This window comes from Microcaecilia unicolor, chromosome 14 (genome assembly GCF_901765095.1).
Source record: "Microcaecilia unicolor chromosome 14, aMicUni1.1, whole genome shotgun sequence".
NCBI lineage: Eukaryota > Metazoa > Chordata > Amphibia > Gymnophiona > Siphonopidae > Microcaecilia > Microcaecilia unicolor.
This window is the reverse complement of record NC_044044.1, coordinates 31,028,614-31,055,546: the sequence shown is the minus strand read 5'-3', so window position 1 is coordinate 31,055,546 and position 26,933 is coordinate 31,028,614. Positions and strand designations below refer to the sequence as shown.

Genomic DNA, 26,933 nt, shown 5'->3' with positions numbered 1-26,933 from the left:
GAGTGGATCCCCGGAGGGGAGGTAAAAAAAAAAAAAGAAAAAAAAAAAAAGGAAGGAAGGCGAGAGAGAAGAACCCGGAGAAGAGAAGCCAGAGGTACCGAGTGTCTGTGTGTCCTGTAACCTTAGGCTCTTTCCTCCAGGTCCAACACACCCACCTGCCATTTCTGAGAAGTCCACGCCCACCTATTATGTACATTCAGCTAACACTTAGCTTATATAGGTCACACACACCCCCACCTACTATTTCCCAATAAAAAGATGTACAGCCACCTAATATCTCTGAGTGGAGGAGTAGCCTAGTGGTTAGTGCAGTGGACCTTGATTCTGGGGAACTGGGTTCAATTCCCACTGCAGCTCCTTGTGACTCTGGGCAAGTCACTTAACCCTCCATTGCCCCTGGTACAAATAAGTACCTGAATATATGTAAATCTAGTTGCAAAAACCTCAGAAAGGCCATATATCAAGTCCCATTAACAAGATTCCAGGCAGAATCTCAAAGAATATCAAAATTCCGGATTCCCAAAGAATAAGGAGTGGAGGAGTAGACTAGCAGACTTTGATCCTGGGGAACTGAGTTCAATTCCCACTGCAGCTCCTTGGGACTCTGGGTGTCACTTAATCCTCTATTGCCCCTGGTACAAAATAAGGACCTGAATATATGTAAACCTAGTTGCAAAAACCTCCAAAAGGCGGTATATCAAGTCCCATTTCCCTTTCCCTTATGACATCACAATATCAGAAGTGAGCCAAGTATTGGGCAATCAAGCCATTGTGACATCACTGATGAGGTTGGCTCTTATTGGTGGAATGAGTGGAGGAGTAGCCTAGTGGTTATTACAGCAGACTTTGATCCTGGGGAACTGGGTTCGATTCCCACTGCAGCTCCTTGTGACTCTGGGCAAGTGTCACTTAACCCTCCATTGCCCCTGGTACAAAATAAGTACCTGAATATACGTAAACCGCTTTGAATGTAGTTGCAAAAACCTCAGAAAGGCAGTATATCAAGTCCCATTTCCCTTTCCCCCTTTCCCTTATGACATCACAATATCAGAAGTGAGCCAAGTATCAGGCAATCAAGCCATTGTGACATCACTGATGAGGTTGGCTCTTATTGGTGGAATGAGTGGAGGAGTAGCCCAGTGGTTAGTGCAGAGGGGAATCCTGGGGTTCGATTCCCACTACAGCTCCCTGTGACTCTGGGCAAGTCACCTAACCCTCCATTGCCCCAGGTACAAATAAGTATCTGTATATACTATGTAATCTGCTTTGAATGTACTTGCAAAAACCACAGAAAGGCGGTATATCAAGCCCAATTCCCTCTCTCTCACACACAGCTAATATCAATCATATATACACACCCACCTAATATTTCCAAATCAATAGATATATCAATAAATATATATATCATAACCAAAGACCGCAATGAACACTCATTCCACCGCATTATCACTTTGCATTCATTCAGACCGGAATCGGCTAACAATAATATGTAAGCCACATTGAGCCTGCAAATGGGTGGGAAAATGTGGGATACAAAAGCAACAACTAATAATAATAATATCCTGTATGTGCACACATTAGGCTAGATTCTATAATATGGCGCCTGAAAAATCTACACTGAATAAATTTCCGCCTAAGTGTATTGTATAAGTGACACCTAGATTTAGGCGCGGTATATAGAATATGCTTAGTTGATAACCCTACAGACTCCCTGCTCTCTTTCCCTCCTACTCCCTCACCATGACTCTTATTTCCTTCTCTGCCACCCCTGCAGCACACAGACACCCAGCTGTCTCCATCCCTGCCTCCCATGACCCCTACAGCACAGAACCCTGGCTGTCTCTACATACCTACTATGACCAACTCACAGACACCCAGCTTCCTCTCCCTCTTCCCTCCTCCTCTCCCTTCCCCTGTGGCACACAGATTTCTGGCTCTTTCCCTCCCCTATCCCACTCCTGCAGCATACAGGTGCCCAGCTCTCGCTTCTACCTCACCCCGCAGCACCTAGCTTCATCTCCTCCTCCCCTATGTCACAGAAAGCTAACGTTTTCTCCCTGGCCCCAGTGAGGTTCACAAGGGGAGAAAAGCAGAATGGCTGTGCAACAGCCGCATCTTTCTCCTCTGTCGCTTCAGCACTGAAATCAAAATTTGAATTGTGTGGCTCAAATTTTACATTCAGCACCAAGCAGCAGAAGATGAGACTGCTGGCTGACATGCAGCTGCTCTCTTTCCTTCTGCTTCTGATTAGCAGCAAGCCTGGGCCTGGATTGGGATGCAAACATGCAACGAACAGGAGAGAGAGCCTGCTGCTGACCCTAACTGCTCACTGCCATGGGTTTGTGCCTGCAAAAGCTAGGCGTTGCTGGTGCCCGCGGCTTGTCCTAGCGCTTGCTTAAAAGGAATAATGTTGTGCCTAATGCAGTAAGCTGTGTGTAGAAAATGTGTTCTTTGATGAGAGAGCACATTGTGTTGCATTGGTAAATACTGCAGCACTTTACTCTCTGTTCTAGTGCACTTCCCCCCCCCCCAGCTCGCTCTCTTCCTCTTTAACAAAATTGCAGAACAGTTGTGGGTCCTGTATGCTTGTAGTAAAGAGAAGAAACAAGCACGGAAAAAGCCACATTTTACTCCTCAGTGTTAGAAGCCCCTGCGCTCAGCCTTCTGGTCATCTGTGCAGCTCTCTGCACCTGCATTGAACAGCAAATACTTTCATTACCCTGGGACTGAAATGACCAGAGGGCTGATACCTACCTGAAGCTTTCACACAGTGCAGAACTAATTTTTACATAAGGTGTTTGCTGTAGCGCACAAAATTACGCCTAAAAACCGAGTTAAGCTGTGAGAAAAGAGCCTTGGTAACTCGGGAAGCTTTGGGAGAAAAATGTCTCGGTGGTTGGCTCCTAAATGCAAAGAAAATGTTGGTCTCATTACATATCTATCATCTTTCATGAGTATAAATTTAGTAATCAGACACATTATCTAATGTCCTTGTGTTTTATTTATTTATGGGCACTTTTTATTCCAGCTTTAGAACCAAAGGTACAGCTAGGCAGGCTACAGCATAAACAGTGTCATAAAATAATCAGAGCAAGCAGTAACAGCAAATTCAGCGGTTGAGAAGAAAAATATCAGATGAGCAACATCACATTTCCGTGCCAGCAGCCCTAGGGAATGTGAGCTCAGACCGCCAGCATTTAGCAGCCTTTTCAAACTTAGAAAATGCCCACCCCACATGTGAATTAAAAGTAGATGCAGAATAATAACATTTCACTTCTACTTTACATTCCTCGGATTTGGGGTTGGAGTGAATTACGTGCACACTGTTGGATTTTCAGGAGTAATATCATTTACATATGTTTTTTTTCTAGCCTAAAACAAAATCTGCATAAATGTGGTTTAGATCTGTGTGTATCTTTTCTGGAGGTAACTTCGAAGTATGCAAGGGCTTTTACATTGAAAATCCTGCAAAGTCCACAGAGTGGAAAGAACCCGAGTACTTTTTTTTCAAATGTGCACCTACTACTACTTAACATTTCTAGAGCGCTACTAGGGTTACGCAGTGCTCTACAGTTTAAACAAAAAGGACAGTCCCTGCTCAAAGGAGCTTACAATCTAAAGGACGAAATGTCAAGTTGGGGCAGTCTAGATTTCCTGAATAGAGGTATGGTGGTTAGGTGCTGAAGGCGACATTAAAGAGGTGGGCTTTGAGCAAGGCTTTTGAAGATGGGCAGGGAGGGGGCCTAGCGTATGGGCTCAGGGAGTTTATTCCAAGCATGGGGTGAGGCGAGGCAGAAAGGGCGGAGCCTGGAGTTGGCGGTGGTGGAGAAGGGTACTGAAAGGAGGGATTTGTCTTGAGAGCGGAGGTTACGGGTAGGAACGTAAGGGGAGATGAGGGTAGGGAGGGGCTGCAGGTCGAGTGCATTTGTAGGTTAGTGCACCTGTTATATGTAGGGTGACCATGTCGCACCTTGTCAAGACAGAAACCTTGAGCCAGTCCCATTTGTGTGCATGGAGATATAATCCTGTTTTTCTTAGGGAAATCAAAACTACACACGCATTCCTGTAATGGGGTAAAAACCAGAACTGGCTCAGCCGTTGGCCCTTGACATGAAGAAAAAAAAAACCCAGAAGGACCACCTCCACTATATTAACAAAAGTAGGAGTGGAATTTGATATAACAACTTAGGTACCAGACAGATAAGTTTAGGAGGGAAAAATTTTGTCAATTTATTTTTGTCTTTTTCATTCTTGTTTTTTCTGTTTTATGTGGGTTTTATATTTTTTTTTGTGTGTGTGTGTGTTTTAATTGAAAGGCCTCTTTTATCAAGCCGCACGGCAACGTCAGAGTGAATGGGCTTTGTCGGCATTACCACACCAAGGACCGCTAGTGCAGCTTGATAAAAGAGGCCCTTAATTTTTACATTTTTACTTATGTTCCTTGCTGAAGTTTTGATTGCTGGGATTTTTGCAGCCCTGTATGTCCGTATACTGCTATTGTATGTCTGTATCGTGACATATATCAGCTCAGAAGACATAAAATCTGCATAATCTACAATGTGTTAAACAGTGTATGTATCAAATTCATACCAGACAAATGCTAGATTTCATTTATGAATTTATAGACCACCTTAAACTGCCCAGTGTTTATGCTGTAAAGCACAAATTAGGGCTGTAATGAACATTCATATTCGATTTGGCCCCAAATAGTGCCCTGAATACATTACTCACATTCGGCTGAATCGTGATTTAAATTCGAATACTAATAATCCAGGGCTCTGATATGCTAAATCTCACTTAAACACTTGATCTCTGATTTAACGATGCTTCTTTTATTGTTTGTTATGCTTAAAGGTCAGTCCCCATTATATTCGGTCAAATAATATTTTTCATTATTCATATTAAGCCGAATAGTAAAATATTCTATTCGGTACATCTCTAGCACATTACATTCTTTTTATATATATGTTATTTATTTATTTATCATTTCCTGTAAACCACTTTATCCTGAAGGGCAGGCAGCAAAGAAAAAACAATAAAACATTACATATAACATCAACAGCTATAACATGAGGCCCAAAGGCCACGCAAGGTAAACACCTTCTCGAGGCCGACTGAATTTCGGTTTTGGTTACAGCGCTGAAACTGGCCCAAATCCTTTTTCTTTCCTGGTTTTGGCTGAGAGGTTATTTTAATTTTTGTCCATGTTTTTGGTTTCGGGGTCACGTGATGGTAGCTGCAGAGTGAGGACATGCAACGGGAGGTCTCTCGGCAGCACGGAAAAGATTTAATCCCTACAGGTGCCACGTTTTCCTGTACCCAAGTAGCCAGGCTTATGTGAGAAGTATGCCACTGCGAGTGGACACTCAAAAAAAAAACAAAAAACGGTAAACTGGCAGATAGTATTGCAAAAATGCCGAAGCCCTACGAAGCAAATCACGATGCTGAAGTGTTTAACCCAGCCAAGCTGCACATCTCCGAGGACTCTGAACAGTGAATCCTTGGCAAAAGCGGACCAGAGCTCACAGGTACAACTTTAGACTCGGCATTACAAGCTATCGAAGAAGGGAAATGACAAATTTGCCTTGCAATTGTCCGATCTGTCAGGTGTATGATCCGAAGTGCAGGCCATAGTGGGAGACTGGACTGTGTTGAGTAGTGAATCGCAACAGCAAAAGATGACATGAGCTCCTTAAGAAAGGATACAGATTCACATGACGTAATTATTGCAAGCTTGCTTGACAAACTGGGTGGCTTAGAAAGTAGGAGTCGCAAATCTAACATCTGGGTCGAAGGAGGTAACATGGCGGACTACCTAGATAAGTTTCTCCAGGACCTATGTCCAACAGAAACTTTCCTGAGAGATTTTGCCATAGAGCGAGCGCGTCGGGTTCCGAGGTAATGTGAAAACTCCAGAACTGATACTGGCTAAAATTCTCAATGTTGTTGGCAGTTAGAGAGACACAAGGCCATAGAATCATGCTTTTCCTGGACTTTAGACCAGAAGTTCATTGGAGACCAATGGAATGTTTTCAGTGGAAGCTGAAAATTTGTGTTGTTCCCGTTTGTCTCCCTTCTGAACAGGAGTTCTGTGGGCCTATCTTACAATCCCCGGTGGTCTAGGGATGTAGTTGGGGCAGGATTGATCCCCAGTTATTCCTGCCCATTCCGGCTCTGCTTTCAAAATGGCTGCCGTGATTGAGGCATCGCTTCTGCCCTGACTAGACCACCAGAGATTGTAAGGTAGTTCCGTGGGGGTGGGGGTGGGGGGCAGTTTGTATGGTAAATACAGCGCTCCAAATATATGCTTTTGAAACAAAATTTTAGCAGGAATTTAAGTCTGTAAATTTGGGATGATAAATTCCTTTAGGAACGTGTCTTTGTGGAGTTATGACATCAACTGTCATCCGAGTATGAGGCAAAATCAGCCACTGTAAAAGCACTGTGGCTTTTAGTTTCAGTTTTGTTAGCTTCGGTCTTTGTGTGTGGAGGTAAAGTACAGTCTCTCGTTATTTAAATTATTATCTTCTGGCTTGGATATGGGGACTGCAAGCTCTGACAATCCATAGCAGCCCTCGGTGGTTCTCATTCACACAACTAAACTTGAGTTTTCAGTTTTAGCTTTGGCCAAAAGTTTAAAAAAAAAAAGCAGTTTTAGTTTCCCCTGCAACAGTATCTCAGCTATGGAGCTTCTGATATCTACACCGTAGACAATAAGCAGTGTAAAGCGTTGGGAGAATCCACTTTGATTTTTTTTTCTAGTTGATCCTGTTCTGCCTTGTTGTACAAACAAATAGTTGTTAACAAATTTCCCAGCGAAAGAGGCCTCTCGGTGCCCTTTTTGAGAACAGAAGACATTTTGGCTCAAGGTGACAAGAGTTTATGCCAAGGCTCAAATCTTCACCTTCCCCAGTTCTCCTGCAACCTTATCTCAGAGCCTTCCTGTGAACTTGGATATGTAGCAATTAAAATTCCAGGAGAGTAACAGAGCAGGTCTGGTCCCAGTCAGGACCAGAGCTGCAAATCTGTTCAGACTTGCTCACCATTGCATACACTATTATTTTGGGCGTCCTTTATGCTTCATCAGAGTTTTCATTTCTGAGTTATTACATAGGTTATTAGCTATTTCTGCTATAAGGTAGCCCATGCCAGCAAGAAAGGCCTAGACCAAAAAAACACACTCTTTCTTTTGCCTCCACTAACTTTCTGAATTTTTGTTAGGGGGTTTTGAGAGCATAAAGTTCTTTACGGTACACAGTTTTAATTATTTGGGAACAAGATTATTTAAGATCCTGAAGACTATGAATAAAAATGATCTTAAACTCGGTTCTTTGGGCATCCGGAAGCCCACGTAACGTGCTGAGAACAGGTGAAATGTGTTTCTACACTTTAATCCCCCGATAGTTGCCATTGCAGTGTTTGTGGTCTTTCCAATTGTGCCTTAGGAGTTTCTATACAAATACAAAAAAGAAAACTACTACAGTCCAGGTGAGATGTATTTAACGTATGGTCCACAGGAATCAGATTACCTTTAGACAAAACAGGCTACGGGTTTCAAATATCCTTGAAGTGGAGTAAAACAGGTTTTTTTTCACTATCACACAATGTCATCCGTGTCCATCCTAAAATCTGAGTTAGCAGCTCCCTGTTTGCATTGAGTAGAACAGAGGAAAAAGTGTGAACTGCAGCTTCCAGAGCTCTGAAAATTCATGTTTCCCTACAGTAAAATAGCACTTCACGTGTCCTTTTACCCACACGTAGGATGGGTATTTTGGCTGGCTGAGCTCACATTTCTCCTGGCATGCAAATGTGACGTTGCTCGCCTGACCTTTTCCTTCTCCACCGCTATATTTGCTGTCACTGCTTGCTCTGAATATTTTATGACCTGTTTAGGCTATAGCCTGCCTTAGCTGTACCTTTTGGGTTAAAAAGGTGGTATAAAAAAATAAATACATTAGCCCAAGACAATCTCAGTGTTCTCCTTTCCAAAGAGATAAACCAGTTTTACATTTCGCCGCAGAGACCGTGAGCTCGGAAATTTGAAAACAACGTACCGCGGCCCGTGGTATCAGATCCTGCCGTAGGATCTTAAAATGCAATAACCGAATCTCTACGTTTGATCTATTTTTTTTTTCCGCAAATCATCTGCTGAACTCAGTGTGGTATTCTGATTGGCTTGAGGTGTCGAAGTTAATCTACTCTTTCTATTAACTTACTTAGAAGTGGGGGATGTGAAAGAGGTTTTTAGTCCTTTAACCTGCTATAAAATGCAAATATTTAAGGAACGGGACTTTTCATTTTAAAGGAAAAATCCCCTCTGGTTAATTAACCTTTATAATCTGTATAGTCGTGTATTTCTCTTTTATACATACCGGTATCACGTATGTGCAGAGTACACCACTGCTGAATAAAGACGAAATCCTGGTTCACCACTGTGGTTTTTTTTTATTTATTTATATTGTAATTTTAAATTTTAACAAGCATACGCTTGTAACAGTAACACAGCATTGATAAAGGAATAAAAATATATAACTGTGTTTCATCTGGGTATTTTTGTCACGTCTGTGGGCTGAGGCTTATTGTACCACTGTTCTGTAGATGGAGGGGAGGAGTAGCCTAATGACTTAGAACCAAGCCGGGTTCAAATCCCGCTGCTGCCCCTTCTGATCTTGGGCAAAGTCACTTAACCCTCTGTTGCCTCAGATACAGACTTAGCTTGTGAGCCCTCCAGAGACAGAAAAATGCCCAGTGTATCTGAATGTTCACCGCTTTGATAGCTTTCAGGCTCGCAGGCAATATGTAAGAAAACGAAACTAAAAATAAAGAAATGAGAAGTTATAGCTCCTCCTTTCTGACTCTCTTCCTTTCTTCTCAGGTACCTAAAGGAAGACCAGCAGCAGCGCAGGACCCAGGGGCGCATGTGCGTATCTTCAATAATTCTGATGCAATGAATGACTCCCCGGTTAAACAGTGAAGTTCTCCACATTTCCCCGGATTCTGTATAGGTTACTCAAGAGTTGGGTCCACAGCCCAGATGCACTTGGAAACTAACAACCAATTATTAGCATTTAGTTGGGCTTAATTGGCAGTAATTTGGGTTTACGCATGCATCTGCCTTTGCCATATTCTCTAACGCTGCATGCCCAAAGTGTCTCACGCACAACCCAAAAGAGGATGTGGTCATGGGAGGGGCGTTCTGTATATTTAGGCGCAGTGTTAAAGGTTACTGAGTTTCTGTGCCAGGATTTTCACCAGTGGCGTAGCTACGGGGGGGCCACAGGGGCCTGGGCCCCCCAAATTGGCTCTGGGGCCCCAGGTTTGGCGGGGGGGGGGGGGTCGGAAGTGGCAGTGGGGGGGGGGCGGAAACAGAGGAGGCGGGCTAAAATGTGCCTCCCCTATCTTGGGCTCTGGCCGCCCCTTCCGCCAAGGTCTGGCTACGCCTCTGGTTTTCACATGCGTAAGTCTTCGTGCCCAAAGTCGGGTGTGGGAATCCACGCTAAGCGCTGTTTTACAAAGGACACTCAGCCTGGAGCACCCTTTGTAGAATTAGCGCAAGTGTTTCCCGTCACCTAAATTCGAGTGACATTTACTGGGTCGGGCCCATTGTCTGCAAGAAATAATGTTATTTACAGGTCTTGAAACCTCATTGTACTGGTTACAGTTATGTCTTCATTTAGTAAAGTGGGGTGTGTGTGTGTGGTGGGGTGGAAGGTTTCGGATGCTATTTGGAGACCTGAAATGTTTTGGCTTCCAAACTGCAAATCTAAAAGTTTTCTAAAGCACAGTAGTGTAGGAAGCCATGGATATTCGTGTACTGGGCGTGAGAGATTAGGTGCATGCCGCCAGCATTAATGTGATTAGGCTGTAGATTCAGGACTTGCAAGGCAGCTGGATCTCAGTCCCCTTTTGGCACCACCGAGGGAGTTTTAAACTGTAGCACAACTAGGTTGTCTGTATTTAGACAACTGATTCTCACTCATGTCATTGTTCTTTCCCAAAGGTTTTGGAGGATTGCGTGTACTGACCTAGCTGAAGATGAGAGGCACAGGGCCCAACGCCCACAGGCCTCTTTTGGGCTCATAACTTACAGATACAGTGAGTGACGGTTGTGGTGCTCCCCTTCTGCCCTGGCTTTTGCAAACCCTGTCTCTGCCAGAGAGCCGCTTCTAAGCTTACCCTTTTTCTTTCCACAGCTCCCGGTCTTAGCATTTCCTTTGTGTGTGGAAGAGGGGACCCACCTCTACGGTTCTCTGCATGGCGGCAAATGACCCTGGCTTCTCGACTCGCTCCGTAGTGGAAGACTTTGTGCATTACAAGCTCCACCAGAAGGGCTACGCCTCACGGCCCAGTGCGGCAGAGCCCCCGACCAACACCTTGCATGCCGCCATGCGCGCAGCCGGCGATGAGTTTGAAGTTCGTTTCCGGCAGGCCTTCAGTGACCTCTCCACCCAGCTGCACGTCACGCCGGGCACAGCGTACCAGCGCTTTGCTGACGTGGTTGACGGGCTGTTCCAGGGTGGCGTGAACTGGGGGCGAGTTGTGGCACTCTTTGTCTTCGGGGCGGCCCTGTGCGCCGAGAGTGTGAACAAGGAGATGATGCCGTTGGTGGAGCGCATCATGAGCTGGATGGTGACGTACTTGGAGGAGAACCTGCAGGATTGGATGCGGAGCAGTGGGGGCTGGGTAAGAGCTGTGCAGTAACTCCAGAGCGGAGATGCTCTGATGCCGTCTCGTGATGCCTCTTGCTTGCTGTGAGACCCCTCCCCCCTTCCAGTGGTATTATTGCTGTTCCCCTCTTTCCCTCTTTACAGGATGGCTTTGTGGCTCTTTACGGTGATGGCGCAGTGGAAGAAGCTCGCAGGCAGCGGGAAGGGAACTGGGCTTCTGTCAGGACGGTGCTGACAGGTGCGGTTGCCCTGGGTGCGCTTATGACCGTTGGAGCCCTCTTCGCTAGCAAGTGACATAGAGGGGGCAAAAGACCCCAGCAAGATAAAGATCCACCTGAACTATACCCTATAGCAGCGAGAGACCTGCACGTAAGGAGGGCAGGAAGAGATGTTAAACTTTGGGTGCGGGAGGGGAAATTGATGATAACTGTGTAGTGGGCTGGGGTTGAGGAGACACCTCTTGAGAGCCATTGAAGATGGAAGGTTTCCCTCTGTTTCACAGATGCTTTCAAATAATGACAGCAGACTTGCCAATAGTGAAGCCAAAAAAAAAAAAAAGCTCTCAGGTTTTGGGAAACCTGTGTCCTGGAAACATTTATATGAGGTGGCAAGAGTGACCATGTGGTGACGGTGGTTTGGGGGAGTAGGGAAGCATGAGTCGATGCCTTCTCTGACCCTTTTTGTTGTACCCAGATGATGGGAGAACAGAGGTGGGCCAGGTACATGCTTGAGGGAACCATCTGAATGCTTCTCCCCCAAAGGTGTTCTCCACGTGGGCTGATGTGAAAGGAGGGAGAGGCATGTGGGAGGAGATGATTTCCTCCTCTGAACACCATCCTGCCTGGTGTGTATAAATGTAACTTATGCACACGTGTGAACATGGCTTTCCTGCTGCAGGGCCTTATAATTAGTGAATAACCAGTTGGACTTGCTCAGTACAGAGAGTTTGAGACCCTGATGGCTCCTGACCTCATTCAAATGTACACTTACTTTAAGGGACAAGGGATCATTCTTCCTTGTTCAGACTAGTTGAAGATGGTCTAGAACACACACATTTGTTCCAAGTGCAGATTGAAGTTCTAGAACGCTGATCTAGAGGACTAATGTGGCATTTGAAAATAAATTACACCTGTGGTCCGAGCCACCCAGCTCTGCTTTCACTAATGACAGTGCAGTGCAGTGTGGGGATCTCATGTTACAGCTAGAACACACTGTGGGAGGCCTTGAATTCTGGGGCTCTTTGAACACACCTTTGTGCTCTAGAATCAAAGTGAACCTCGGCCTGGAACATTTACTTATAGTGTGCTTACAGTTGTAGAATACACCATAATCTCAGCTTTCCTATACGGTATTAACACACTACTTTAGTATATACCTAGTGACATGCAGACTGCACAATTCCCAAGAAAACCACGTCACATTGGAACCCTTCAAGAGAAAGCTTCTCCGAAGAAGGAATGTTTTCTTCATGGTCTAGAACCCCGTTACCTGCAGAACATTTCTCAATCAATAACATGCTCTGCATTGGTTGAGGACTGGTCCCTAACCTGTAAGGCTTTCTAGATCACGTGGTAGACGGGAGGATCCTTTTTTTCTGCTCTAGAATCCCCCCCCCCCCCTTATCTGGGACACTTCCTTTTCATTTTAGAACACTCGAGGCTACAGAACACACCCTGAGCCAGGGCCTTCTTTTGGTGTTAGAAATCAGTATATGGGACCCAAGACACTTTCCATTGCTCTAGAGCAGTGGAACACTCAGTAACCTGGCACAGTTTTCACTACTCTAGACCAGTTTATGATGTATATCTTAACCCAGGACATTTTCCTCCTTCTGGAATATAGTAGGTTGCAGATCACACAGTTCAAGACTCATTTCTTGATTTTTAGAACCTTTTCTGGCTCTTCGGCACTAGCATTCCAACACACTAGCAGTTGCTTCGGGGGGGTCACTAGCTGCTTTGTAAAGCTTGCCAATGCTGACCTTGTGCCTGACGCATTTGCACTTGAGAACACTAACAGAGACGCAAGAAAAGCACAGCGGCCTGAGCTAGAACAGCAGATGCCTCCCTGTCCTGCTCTTGCATTAGGATTGAACTGGATCCTCCAAGAATTCCTGATGTCAGACAACCGAGTCCTATTTTTTGATCAAGACCTAAGCAGAAAGTAGCGAGCTTGCTTTATTTTGTTTTAAAATTATAATATTTATTACTTAGTGTTTTACAGGGGGGAGGGGAGTTCAGGACAGCTTTGTCTTGTATTGTATATTTTTATAAAAAGATTATTTTTGTTACTAGCGTAAAATGCTGTTGGCCATCTGGAAGTAGAATAGGGACATCTCTTCATCTCTCTCTCTCTCTCTCTCTGTGACTCTCTCTGCTGCTTGTCCGGAGGAACTATACATTTAGGGTGGAGATGAGATCCAACTGTCTCCCCAGGGCCCAGTTCAAAACAAATGTCTCTCTTAAGCTAGTTTTCTTGATCAAACAGTTTTTCAAGTAAATAAAAAGGCAATCAAATTCTGGATGAATGATCTGCATTTTATTAACGTTCATTCTGATTCTCGTATAGCCAAGTTTCTTGTTCTATAAAGGTGAAGGTAGGTGAAGAAATGGCGTTAGCATGAAGGACAGAATAAACTGCTTCACTTCCCTGCTGAAGAAAAGTGTGACAGCAATAAGAGGAAAGAGAGAGAGGAGAGACAGAGGACTTAATTCAAGATGGATTTCCCCTCCCCCAAGGAAAAAAATCCAGAGAGAGCAATTTTCTTTGGGGGTGGGAGGGATTATCTGTTAAAAGGGTGCAAGGCTGTTGTGTTTGAGAATAAATGGGAAGCTGGAGGACTTTTTTTTTTTTTCAGGCTGCATTTTGGATTACAGAATTATTTTTGGTAGCTTTCTTGAGTTGGGAGGAGAGAAGGGGGTTCAGTGGGTTGACATTAAGCTGCTGTATCTTAGCTCAGAAGTTGATGAGACTGACACATTTCTGTTGTACAGCCTCCATTTTTGTACTTTGTATAAAGGTGTATGTGTGTAGAATGTGAACACCTGAATTCTGAGACCTCAGCCTTACACTTGGGCTGTGTGTGTGTGATTTTTCCTTTGAAATAAAGCGTAATAAAATCCAAACCGGAACAAAAGAAAAGTTTATTGGAATTGGGGGGGGGGGGGGGTGAAAAAGATATTGTGCAACAGAGGAATGACAGTGGTATAGAAGTGAGAAATGCATATGTTCTCTTAGGCTTCTGCGCCTGGCATCACCATTGTTGCGGTTGTCCAGAGACATGGCAAGACCCAGATAATCGCAACAATCGTGAAATATATAGATTTACAAAAAGATTTTGTTTCTTGTAGGGGTGGGGTATACGTGAATGCAAGGAAACAAATCAACAAACAAAATATATTGATATTGTGGAACGGGGACAATACTTTTTTCAGAATATCCTTTTTTTTTTTCCTCTCCAGTTGTAGGGTGTTGTAAAAGCCTTCACACATTTTCACATTTTGCTGTCAAAAAAATACGATTGAGAGCTTGTTTCGTGGATCTACACTTTCAGTGTGATACGTTGTTCCCATCTCCCATTCAGCATCTGCCCTCTGTGTTTGTATCTTACTCTGTCCAGCATTGCCCCTATGTGTCCCTGTTCCTATACTCCCTCCACGCCCAGCATCTCTTCTGTCATCCCCATAGTCAGTTTCTCTCCTCTCTTCCCTCCTCCTGCATTCCCCATCCCTGACCCCTCTCTGTAGTCCAGCATCTCTCCCTAGCCAATGGTTTCTCCAGTCTCTCTCTCTTTCCCCCTGCAGTCCAGCATCTGCTTTTTGTAGCCGGGAGCTTCTTAGACTGCCCAGAACTGAGCTTTAACAGAGAATCCTTTTTGTTTAGTTTGTATTTGAGATATATTTGCTGGGCTTTGTCTAGTTCATACTAAATATAGGCAGACATAATATAGACAGCGATACCTTCTCAAAATATTACAGGAGATTTAATACATAATGAAAGACAAACTAAGTAAATAATGTGCAATCTGAAAAGTCTTTCAATGGTGTAAAGAGCTTGGAAAAGTGTCCTTGTGATATCCTGTAAATAGGGCCACATGCACATGACTGAATAATTTAAAAACTGGGTAACAGCAAATGGGTCTTTATACCAGTGTTGTGTAACATAATTATTAGTTAAGTTACATTCATAAATAATAAAAATATCTTTAAAAGGAAAGGAAATAGCATCCCATGGTGTCAACGCCCGATTGGCTGAAAGAAGGTATTTAATTTTCCTTTCTCTGTTGATTGGCTATCATTCCATGGAGGCGGTGGTGTCAATCAGATGACGAAGGCCCTTTTGCTTTGGCCAATCGATGCTGAGAAAGGACCAATCACGGGCAGAATCTTTCTCCAATGGAAAGTGGAACCCTCCCCCCTCCCAAGGTGGTTTCAACCAATCGCTTCAAAAGGAGCAAGACACAGCTCTGACCAATCGGGTATAGTTAGAAATAGACACTACGGCCCTGTCAGCCTATAAAGCCTCCGCGAGACTAACCAATAGGAAACGGCCATTCCGAAGGCGGGGTTGGTTTTTTTTGGTCTCACGCCCACACGGCCGCCCAACCCCTGGCGTTGGTAACGGCTGCGGCAGCGTGCGTAGTACGTACGTGTGTGCGCGCGCCAGGGAGGGATTCTTCTGAGCGTCGGAAGAGGCAGCAGCGCGCGAGTCAGGGACAATGGCGGCGTCGGCGGTGGAGTACGAGAACAGTGTATGTGGGGCGGCCGAGGAAGGGGCGGCGACTCTACTACAGCAGCAGCAGCAGCAGCGAGGGCGGCGTCGCGAGGAGGAAGACGAAGAGGAGGAAGAGGGCAGCGGTGACGGTGGTGGACGAGGAGGAGGAGGAAACGGTGGCGGGCGGGGACCGCGGGGTCGCAGGTTGGGCGGTCGCGGAGCCGTAGGAGGAAGAGGTGCTGCGGCTTTGGAGGAACTGGAGGACGAGGACATCGAGGAGGAGGAGCCCGGAGAGATCGGCGACCCCGCCATCGAGGACCCGGTAAGATGCGTTCCAAGCCTCGTTCTGGGGTTCCTCTGTGTTGATTGGCTGCAGCGCTGCTTGGTCCCGCCTCTGACTCTTCCCTGGGCAAAATGGATGGCCGGAGTCCTGGGGTTCCTCTGTGTTGATTGGCTGCAGGGCTGCCTGGTCCCGCCTCTGACTCTTCCCTGGGCAAAATGGATGGCCGGAGTCCTGGGGTTCCTCTGTGTTGATTGGCTGCAGGGCTGCCTGGTCCCGCCTCTGACTCTTCCCTGGGCAAAATGGATGGCCGGAGTCCTGGAGTTCCTCTGTGTTGATTGGCTGCAGGGCTGCCTGGTCCCGCCTCTGACTCTTCCCTGGGCAAAATGGATGGCAGGAGAGCACGTGACTGAAGCCGGCTCCATTTTGCTGCTTTGTTGTGTGACTGCTCCTGCCATCCTCAGTAAGGGCAGCAAGTCCATAATGTTACTAGAGGGGGGGGGGGGGAGGTCCAAGAGTTAAGCACCCTTTGTACCTGCCCTCTTAGTGGACCTGAGCATGGTTCTGGTAGGCCAGCGGGGACCTTATGATTTTGAAGGAATTCACTCAAAAGTAGTGTACAGTAGAATAAATCAAATGTAAGCAACAGACAATTACAGCAGTAAAAGTATTTAAATATTAAGTATGGCATAGAATGCTACTTTCAACACGATACATAATAAAACATTTTAATTGACAGCGTAGGGTATAAAAAGATGGCACATATATGTTGGGAAACTGGGGGGTACAAATGAGATAATAAATAAATAGGTAAGAGGACTAAAGAAAGTTGCACTGAGATCCCAGAGGATCTAGGATAGGAGTGGATAAACGTGTCCTGCTGCAGTAGGTGCAGCCCATGTCACTCCTTGTTTGTGTGTGAGACTAACGGGTTACTTCTATTAAAGGGCTGGTTGAAGAGCCAGGCTTTCATCTGCTTCCTAGAGCCTTTTAGGGGGCTATTCCAGAGAAGGCTTGCTTGCAGGTATTGCATCCTGTAATGCTTTTTGGAGAGGGTGTGGGAGGACTTTAGTGTCCTTGGAGTTGTGGACAGGGTGATCCTTTAAGGGACTTGAAGGTCAGACGCAGAATTTTAAATTTAGCCCTGTATTGTACTGCTAGTGTTATTTACAACCTTATATTAGTTGTGCTGCAGCATTCTGAATCAATTGGAGCTGGTGCACACACTTTGTAGTCAAACCAGTGTAGTGTATTACAGTAATCCAGTCGATGTTGTCATGGCGTGCACAACTGGATAACATTTGCCTTCTCCATGTAAGGAGAGGCAGCGTAGTTGTCACAAATACTAGAAGCAGCTTTTGATGGTTGCTTGGATTTGGGGAATCGAGCAAGTGTTGAATCTAACTGTATTCTAAGGTTCCTTAATTGTGATTTGAGGAAGTTCGTACTTCCCAAAGGAGATTTTGATGGTATGTGTCCACTTGAGTTAGGGACCCGGAGAAGTGTAACTCTTACCTTATGCTTTTTATTTGTGGAATGGACTATGGGCACAATATAAGGTAGTGTTTCCCAAATTGGTCATGGAGTACCCCCTTGCCAGTCAGGTTTTCAGGATATCTTCATAAGAACATAAAAATAGCCATACGGTCCATCTAGCCCAGTATCCTTTTTCCAACAGTGGCCACCCCACAGTGAATATGCATGAAAGAGATTTGCATATAATGGAGGCAGTGTATGCAAATCTTTCAGGTATATTTATTGTGATGAATATTCTGAAAATCTGACTGGCAAGGGGGTACTGCAGGGCTGACCTGGGAAACCTTGATTAAGGAGACCTACTTGATGACATTCCAGAGCATCTCCATATACTAAGTATATTAAGGATATGGGGTGTAGTGATGCTGATTCCTCATTTGCGTACTGGCTGTGTGTCTAAAAGTTTCGATCACTGTAATGCCTAAGCACTATTCTATAAATATGTACACATTGCATAGTGTAGGCATGTACATAGGCAGAGCCTGTGCAGGACTCTTGCTTACATGCCTAAACCCATATTTCTAGCATTTAGGGGTGAGAACTGTCATACGTGCTTCTGCCTAAATCACATGTGTATCTAACCAGTTACTCTAGTATTCTGAAAAGGAAGCCTGATGCCTACTTAGCTTTTTAGAATGCGGTCCAATCTAGGTACCTATATTTAGGCACAGAATTGCCCTCAGTGTTTCTGGTTCTGTGTTGTAAGTGTTGCTAAATTAAATTATGGACCGCTTTCTTGCCTATTGAAAAATATTAAGTTTCTTTAAATTTAGAAAATGAACAAAAGCATGGTGGTTGTTACATTTTGGAGGTTAAGATGCATTAAGGTTATTTTCCTTACTGTCTTGTTCCCTTTCCTGTTTTTTTGTGCACCTTTTTTGGGTAATTGTAATACATTTTTAGTTCTATCTGGTTGCATGTTAATGCGCAGTCCTTTAGTTCTTACAGATGAGCTGTATATTCATTGAATAGAACTGCTTTGTGTGTCTGGGTGTGGATAGTTGAGGATTCAGCTCGGTATTTAGAAAGGCGTTTGCAGACATGAAGATGAGGCTTACAGGCAAGACAACTCATGTTCAAACTGAGTAACCTGAATGGATTTATAACAATTATCGGCAGGGTTTGGTGCATCAAGGTTTGTAAACGTATGTCTTCAGATTGTGTCTCCTGATTGCTTCCCCTTTTCTTTCAGGAACTGGAAGCAATTAAGGCCCGTGTGCGGGAGATGGAAGAGGAAGCAGAGAAGCTGAAGGAGTTGCAGAATGAGGTGGAGAAGCAGATGAACATGAGTCCCCCTCCAGGAAATGGTAAAGGGCTCTTGCTGCAGAGTGGGGCTATTGTGCTGTTTGTAATCCCACCCCTTCTACCAATTTGTAGTTTTGTCTGTCTGTGATGGCTTCATTCTTGCTTTCTTAGCTTAACACTATGGTTCATTTATTGTTATATATTACATTGTTAGCAAACTTAAATCTATAACTCGTACCTTTCTCTTCCTTGCAGCTGGTCCTGTCATCATGTCCCTTGAGGAGAAGATGGAGGCTGATGCGAGATCCATCTATGTTGGGAATGTAAGTGATGGGATCCTTGTAACCAGGTCTCTTCCTCTGTTAGTATGTTTTCACTACCTTCTGCGTCTTCTCTAACGAGGTGTTAGTGTATAGCGACCTCACCCTTTGTACTTTGTCTGCAGGTAGACTACGGTGCGACTGCAGAAGAGCTGGAGGCCCATTTCCATGGTTGTGGCTCAGTGAACAGAGTGACCATCTTATGTGACAAATTCAGTGGGCATCCTAAGGGGTGAGTGGACCTAGGAAGATACCTTCTGAGCACTCGGGCAGGCTCTGGGGGGATTTACTTTGTGTACTGGGATTCAGTGGGAGTTGACTTCTATGTGGTCCTTAAAGCTGTAACCCCTCTCGTCCTCTTCTGTGGAAGGTTCGCCTACATTGAGTTCTCCGATAAAGAATCGGTGAGGACCTCCATGGCGCTGGATGATTCCCTCTTCAGAGGTCGACAGATAAAGGTCCGTGCACATGAATCATGTACCTGAGGGTAGTCACTGATGTTAGAGCAGAGCTGAGGGCCTGGGTCTCTTAGCTGTTTGGTTCTTGAGACTTGTAGGCTTAAGAGTGGCTGTCTGTTTAGTTTATGCTTTTTTTCAGTAGTAGCCCAAGGCGAGTAACTTTCGGATACTCCAGATACTTCTGTCCCTGGAGGAGCAGTGGAGAGTTAAGCGATTTGGCCAAGATCAGAGAGCGGTAGTAGGATTTGAACAGGGTGTTTTGTTGTCTAATCGCTAGGCTGCTCCTCTACTCCTTTTGGACCGTGTTGTGCCAGTTACTGATTCTCTCTCACAGAATCTGGTTCGTGAGAGCTACAATGTCGTGAGGTTTATGCATTTGATATACCACCTTTCTCTGGTACAACCAAAGCAGCTTACATATTGTATACCGGTACTTTTTCTGTCCCTAGTGGGCTCACAATCTAAGCTTAGAGCAGTGGGAATTGAACCCAGTTCCCCGGGTTCTCAACTCACTCTGCTAATCATTAGGCTACTCCAGGAAAGAAAACTATCAAGTATGGAGAAATTAGATCTTGCATGTTAAATCTCTCTCCTTGAGTCCTTCCAGATTTGGATCATATTCTGAGCAAAATAAATTGCGACACTGTTCAAGCTTCCAGGAGCTCATGCTGGTGAGCAGTCTGAGATGAGGCTTAATGTTTCATTTTTCTCCCTCTCTTTCTCTACTTAGGTGGTCCCGAAACGCACCAACAGACCAGGCATCAGCAGCACAGACCGAGGCTTCCCACGAGCCCGTTACAGGGCACGGAGCAGCAGCTACAGCTCGCGGTCTCGTTTCTACAGTGGCTACTCTGCAAGGCCCCGAGGACGAGTCTACAGGTCTGAGAGACTGCTCTGTCCAAGCAGTGTGTCACATATAGTGTTAGGGAGTAGGCATTCATTCTCATAGCTCTAGATGATTGGGAATTGCCTTGGTCTTCACTCTCGGTTCCGGAGTACTGCTGGTGGGTTGCATTTTCAGGGTATTCCTGATGAATATTCACAAGCAGTTGGTGGCCCTTGAGGATTGGAAGACCAAAAGGGGTAGGATAAGCAGTATTGAGGGGAGGGAGCTTAGCATGGAGGGGGGCTGGTTGTGCTGCCTCATTGTGGGAGGGACTCACATCTCAGGAAGAGGTTGCGGCACTGGGTGCAAATGTTGTATGTTTCTCTCTTCTGAAATGTTGCTTCTCTCTCTTACAGGGGCCGGGCTAGAGCGACATCATGGTATTCCCCTTACTAAAATTAAAAGTTAGCAAGATGTGGGGAAAAAAATTAAAAAAAAAGAAAAAAAAGAAGATGGACGGAAAAAATTTTATATATATATAAAAAACAAAAACCCTTAAAAAAAATCTGTATGAAAAATAACGTTCCAGGGGTGTGTCTTCCCCCCTCCCCCCTCCCACTTTTCCTCTACCCTTCCTTTTCTGACTGCAATGGAAATATGTTAACATCCCAGCCAGTATTCCTTGGTAAGGTATTCGGGGACTCTGTCCCTTTTTGGCTTCCTGCTTTTTTTCTCAGTGAATGTTTATTTTTATTTCATTGAGTGTTGTCTTGTGATTTTGGTGGACATTGGGCGGAAATGAAACCGTCCAAAAGTTGCAATGATTTCATTTGTGTCCTTCAGTCCCCTTCTATTTCTTTCCCCTTAGTTCTCCTTGCTTTATTTCTCATGTCCCTTAGTTCTCCTTGCTTTATTTCTCATGTCTTCTCTCTTCTCTCCTCTTCAGGCCTCATCTTATTTTCTTTTGTTCTCTCCTGGTGTTTTCTTTCACAATAGCTTTGGACTGTTTCTCATGACTCATGTCAAGGGAAGACCAAACATTGTGATACATTTTTTTTTTCTGCGTGCTTTTGAGTATTTTTATCTTTGCAGGTTTCTTTTTACAGAAGAACCTTGTTCTGTAGGAGTGATTGCAGCTGTTCCCTCCCCTCTAAGGAACACTTCCATTTTTATTTTTCTTTAATTTATGGGGAGGGGTGGAAGGGCTCGTGCCTTGCTGAAAGATGTTGATTGAAACTTTTTTATTTTCTTTTTTTTATTTTGTTTTTATGTTTTTGTTTTTGTTTTTTTGTGGGAGGGATTGGGATTTGTTTTTGTGGGGCTTTTTTTTTTTCTTTTTTTCTGTGGGTTTTGTTTGTTTTGTTTTTTGTTGTTTTTGTTTTGTTTTTTTAAAGTGTGTATTTGGGGTGAGATGGGGAAATAAAGATGTTTTGGAACTAAAAGCAATGGGACTGGTCTGTCTTTTTGCAGCTTTTGATTTATTTTGGTAGAAGTCTAAACGTTCTAAAAATACAAATAATGGCAGTTAACGTCCATTTCTGAAGTTCTGCCTGTTTATGGACAGGGAGAGGAAAGATTACAAAATATTGAGAACTTCAATAAATGGCTGAAAGCCTGCTGTCACCAAGAAGGTTTGAAGTACATTGGAGGATGGGGCAATACATGGAAAAACAAACTATAATGTAATGATGGGCTGTCTCTCGCTGTGTGGCAGGTAAAAGAATCCTTGGTGAGAGATTGACAATATGTGTCTCGGCATTTAAACTAGAAGCTGGGGGTGGCAGTAGGAACCCCCAGCAAAAGACAAGCTGCTATCTTAGCAATACCATAGAAGGTTAGACTAAACCAAAAACTATTATACAGAAGGTGAGTGCCACTGAAATGTAGCTGGAAAACTGTGACTACAAACGCCCACAGTCTAAGCAACAAAGTTCATGATTTGCAAACCCTGATAGTAGAGGTAGATTTTTGATATTGTTGCTATCATGGAGTTATGGTTCAATGACTGGGATGCAAACATACTGGGTTGTAATCTTTTTAGGGAAGGATAGAAATGGTCAAAAAGGTAGAGGAGCAGCTCTATGTGTGAGGAAACAACATCAAAGCAATTGAAATGCAGAGATTCTGGGGAAAGGTAGAAGCGATATGGATCACATGGGTGCTGGCTACAGACCTCCAACACGATCTGGCTGCAGATATCCAAAAGTTGAGAAAGAAAGGGGAAGTGCTGTTATCAGGAGATTTCAACCTACCTGATGTGGACTGGAACATTCCATCTGTAGAATCAAAGAAGTAGGGCGATCATGGATGCCTTTCAAAGTGCTCTGCTTAGGCAAATGGTGACTGAACCCACGAGGGAAGCAGTGACGCTGGATTTGGTGCCCTATCAGATGGTTTGGTTTGACATCAAAACTCAAAGTCCTAGGTTTCAAATATGCTGACTTTAGTAAAATGGGGGTGTACCGAAGAAAGAGCTGATAGGATGGGAAGACATGTGAGAAGTGGAAAGACAGGGGTCCGGGCTGAAAGGAGCTATTAACATGGCTACTCCCCTTTATGTGAGGAAAGTAAATAAAAGCAATGAAAAAAGGAAACCGATGAGGTTCTCCAAACAAGTGGCTGAGAAAATAAAGGCAAAAGAGTTGTCATTCGTGAAATACCAGATGAAACTGAAAAAGCCAAGGGGGAGATACATCTGGTGAAAGCAGAGGCAGAAGAACAAATGACTAGAAATGTAAGAGAGACGAATTTTTTTCAGATATATTAGTACAAGGTGGGAGTCTATAAATGGCATTGAGACTGAAAGATGCTGTGGATGGCCACGTGGAGAGCAAAGAGGAAAATACTGAAGGTACATATGAGAATGGAGTAGATATTACACCGATCAGAGTAATAAGTTTATGGACCATTTGAAAACTTGAAGTTGGACAAAGCCATGGGACTGGGTGGGATCCATCTGAGGATATAAAGGGAGCTTAGAGAGGTTTGGCCAAGTTTTCTTAAAGATTTTGTTTAATAAATCCTTGGAGATGGGAGAGGTTCCACAGGATTGGAGAAGAGTGGATGTGGTCCCTCTTCACAAAGGTGGCAATGAGAAGAAGGGGAAACTACAGGCTGGTAAGCATCACTTTAGTTGTTGGGAAAGTAATGGAAGTGTTGCTGAATGAAAGGATAGTGGACTTCCTGGAATCCAGTGAGTTACAGGATATGAAGCAACATGGTTTTACCAAAGGTAAATCGTGCCAAATGAATTAGATTGAATTTTTCCCCAAAATACTAGTACTAGGGGGCATGCGATGAAGCTACAAAGTAGTACATTTAATGCGAATTGGAGAAAATGTTTCTTCACTCTGTGTAATTAAACTCTGGAATTCGTTGCCAGATAATGTGGTAAAGGTGGTTATTAGGGTTTAAAAAGGGTCTGGATGGCTTCCTAAAGGAAAAGTCCATAAACCATTATTAAATTGACTTGGGAAAATCCACTGCTGATTTCTGGGATAAGCATCATAAAATGTATTGAGCTTTTCTGGGATCTTGCCAGGTATTGGCCACTGTTGGAAACAGGATGGACCTTTAGTCTGTCCCAATGTGGCAATACTTATTATGTACTTTGGGCAACCACAGAATTGGATTGAGGATGTGTGCTAGATGTAATTTACTTGGATTTCTGTTCCTCAAAAGAGGCTATTGAATAAACTTGACAGGCTGAAGTTAGGACTTCAAAGTAGGATTAGAAACTGATTGATAGACGCCAGAGGGTGGTGGTTAATGGAATTCACTCCTTGGAAGGAAAGGTGAGTGGCAGAGATCGATACTGAGGCTGATTCTGTGCAATATTATTTGAGTGACATTGCTGAAAGGTTAAAAGGAAAGTTTGCCTTTTTTTGCAGATGTTACAAGGAATTGTAATGGAGTGGACAACACTGGAGGGAGTAGAAAACGTGAAAAGGGATCTGCAAAAATTAGAAGAATGGCCTAATGTTTGGCAATTAGGGGAGATGAAATCAAGGGAGCCGTATGTTCCTCGAGGGGTAAGGCTGATATGCACAGACAGAGGGAACTTGGGGGTAATGGTATCTGAGGACCTTGAAGCAACAAAACAGTAGAAGGGTTCTAGGCTGCACTGAGAGGGGTGTAACCAGTAGAAGAAAGGTGTTGATGCCCCTGTGCAAGTTGCTGGTGAGGCCCCACCTGGAGTATTGTGCTCAGTTTTGGCGGTCTAATCCAAAAGCTGTATGATTCCTAATGTTGAAAGAGACGAGGTATTCAAGGTACAAAGACAACTGCTTGATATTACGGGAAAGAGGTGAAACTTTGTTTTCAGCAGCCACCGCACTGTAAAATTTGGGAACTAGTGTCAATAGTGCAAGAAAGGAGGATATGAGAATAGGTTTTTAATTTCAAGATGAATACTACAACGTAGAGTGGTCTGGGCTGTTGGGTTGTGATGTGCTTTCTGAAGCAGCTTCAGTGATCAAAGCATTATCATCTTTCAGTACTGACGGAAGGTGATGTGCAGCATTTCAACTGATCTATATTCTAGCAAAGCGCAATCAGTTTTCTTTGCAATGGGCTGGATTTATTGGTAGAGAGAAGCTGAGCCTGTGACATAGGGAAATACAGTTTGAGGCAAGAGGCTGGGTTTTGGTGTGCAAGTTTATACTGAGATGTTTTTATGGTCCATTTATTTTGTTAAAAACAATACTGTTCTACTATTTGATTAAAAACAAAATAAAGACCTGTCTACTGTGTCTTTAGAAGATACTCCCTTGCCTAAAGCAACATCTTTAGTGCTAGGAATCTCAAGCAAGAAGACCCCTAATGGAGTTCAAGGAGTGGGTGGCAGCTACCGTGGGGTCCTTTTACAAAGGCATGCTAAAAAAACAATAAGCATGTGCTAAATGTTAGAGATGCCCTTACATTTCTAGTGTTTAGCATGTGCTAATCAGTGTGCACTAAGAAAGCTAGCATGGCTTTGTAAAAGGACCTCTTAGGGAGTGCAAAGTGCTGTGGCCATATTAGAGGATTGAGGGAGATGAATAACCTTTACTTCCTGTAGAAAGATGTTACCTGACCAAATTCAATTGGCTGGAGATCCCTGGCCTGTTTGGCTATAGCACCTCCTACTTTTACATTTGTCTGTTTCCTCTCTTCTGTCCTGAGTCTCAGGAGCCTAATCTTATAATTCATCACTCCAGCACTCCTAGTGCCTGTTCTGCGTCTGAAATCTCCCATGTGCTCAGGCCTGTGCCTCTTAACTTTAGTCTCAGAATCTCCAACACAGTCGTTGCTATGGATGGATGGCTCATCACAAGGTAAGTCCTAGAGACATCGGGAACCTCTCAAGTGTGGTTCCTATCCTCATGAGAATTGGGCTCTTTAGAAGAGACCACACTAGTCTCTTCCAAATCAGTAAGGGGGGAGAGGAATGGACACGAGAGAACATCAGGGGTTTTGTGGCAGGCCTTCACCTCAGTCATGTATCACCCGATGGGATTAAAAATTATTAAAGCAGACTTTACTGCAAGTCTGATTACACAAAACTTTTTATTACTTGTTACAAAATGTTAAGTACAACTTAACTGGTTGCATTTTTACTAATTATATTTTAAAATTAGACAAGCATGTATGGATTTGAACCCCCTGAATACATGCAGGTTAGTTTTATGTCAGCCACCAGCAGCTCCTGGAAGAAGGTCTCTGTCCTGCAGAGCTCTAAGGAGAAGTTCTGAAGATACCTTTGTGTGAAAATCTTGCTAGCCTAGAGGTTAGGTACTGGGTTAGTAACACCAGAACTTTGGGTTCAACTCTCATTGTCTCCAGTTGAAGAGAAAGTGGTAGTTTTAGTAACATTTTTCATAGGAAAAGTTTAAGCTTAACTGCCCCCAAGCAGTTACTGAGTTTTTACCTATCAAGCCACCAGGAAGCCAATTGCAAGCAAAGTGCTTTTTCTTCCCTTTATACCTCCGCCTTGTGTATTCAGCTGTAAAAGTCAGAGGGATTTGAACCTAGTGACTCTATAGCACAGGATCATGTTCCTTTGAGCCACCACTACTCAGTTACATTGAATCTCGTTTTCTCTCCCTTATCTCTTCTTTCTGGAGGTAGTTGCAAAACGGACAGCAGCAGGCCACCCATTGAGGGATTTGAACCCAGTAAACTTTCTAATGCACTGCACTATCAGGTTCTTCTGAGTCACCAGGTGCTGTCTAATCTGCCTTTTCTCCCTTTTACACCTAGTGCCTCTGCTGTACAATGAACAGGGTTTGCACACAGTGATTCACCATAAGGATGCAAGTATTGCCATACTGGGGCAGACTGAAGGTCCATCAAGCCCAGCATCCTGTTTCCAACAGTGGCAAACTCAGGTTACAAGTACCTGGCAAGATCCCAAAACAGTACAACACATTTTATGCTACTTATTCTAGAAATAAACAGTGGATTTTCTCCATTTTAATAATGGCTTATGGACTTTTAGGAACCTATCCAAACCTTCTTTAAACCCTGCTAACCTAACTGCTTTTACTACATTCTCTGGCAGTGAATTCTAGAGTTTAATATTGAGCGAAGAAATATTTTCTCTGATTCATTTTAAATTTACTACTTTGTCGCTTTACTGTGTATCCCTACTAGTATTTTTGGAAAGCGTAAACAACTGATTCACATCTACCTATTCCACTTCACTCATTATTTTATAGACCTCTATCATATCTCTCCTCAAGCTATCTTTTCTCCAAGCTGAAGAGCCCCAGCCATTTTAGCCCCATGTTCCTCCTGACACTGGGCTCTAACCAGGTTACCTTTTCTTTCCCTGGACACAGCTGTAAAAAAAGAGACAGTGGAATCCTGAAAGAATCTGAATCCACAGACTCTGCAGTAGAGCAGGAA

At 44.0% G+C, this 26,933-nt stretch overlaps 1 protein-coding gene across 5 annotated transcripts; it reads left to right on the top strand.

Annotated features, from left to right (window-relative positions):
• The first annotated feature begins 53 nt into the window (after positions 1 to 53).
• LOC115457583 (polyadenylate-binding protein 2) lies at positions 54 to 20,571 on the top strand. 5 transcript variants are annotated; one of them, XM_030187041.1, is made up of 10 exons: positions 64 to 94; positions 8,876 to 8,920; positions 10,001 to 10,095; positions 10,194 to 10,683; positions 18,389 to 18,503; positions 18,697 to 18,764; positions 18,887 to 18,993; positions 19,132 to 19,219; positions 19,950 to 20,098; positions 20,462 to 20,535. In XM_030187041.1, the coding sequence occupies exons 4-10, from the start codon at positions 10,255 to 10,257 to the stop codon at positions 20,499 to 20,501; spliced, it is 996 nt and encodes a 331-aa protein (XP_030042901.1). In that variant the 5' UTR covers positions 64 to 94; positions 8,876 to 8,920; positions 10,001 to 10,095; positions 10,194 to 10,254; the 3' UTR covers positions 20,502 to 20,535. The 5 variants fall into 5 exon arrangements, with proteins under 5 accessions (XP_030042899.1, XP_030042901.1, XP_030042900.1 ...); XM_030187038.1 differs by lacking the exons at positions 64 to 94; positions 8,876 to 8,920; positions 10,001 to 10,095; positions 10,194 to 10,683 and adding an exon at positions 15,318 to 15,702; XM_030187040.1 differs by lacking the exons at positions 64 to 94; positions 18,389 to 18,503; positions 18,697 to 18,764; ... (2 more) ...; positions 19,950 to 20,098; positions 20,462 to 20,535 and adding exons at positions 532 to 541; positions 7,489 to 7,495; positions 10,812 to 13,790.
• Positions 20,572 to 26,933: the final 6,362 nt, after the last annotated feature.

Coding starts and splice junctions, on each gene's coding strand:
- LOC115457583 (XM_030187041.1), top strand. CDS start 10,255: ATGGCGGCAAATGACCCTGGCTTCTCGACTCGCTCCGTAGTGGAAGAC. Junction 10,684..18,388: donor TGCGGAGCAGTGGGGGCTGG/GTAAGAGCTGTG, acceptor CTTTTCTTTCAG/GAACTGGAAGCAATTAAGGC. Junction 18,765..18,886: donor GATCCATCTATGTTGGGAAT/GTAAGTGATGGG, acceptor CTTTGTCTGCAG/GTAGACTACGGTGCGACTGC.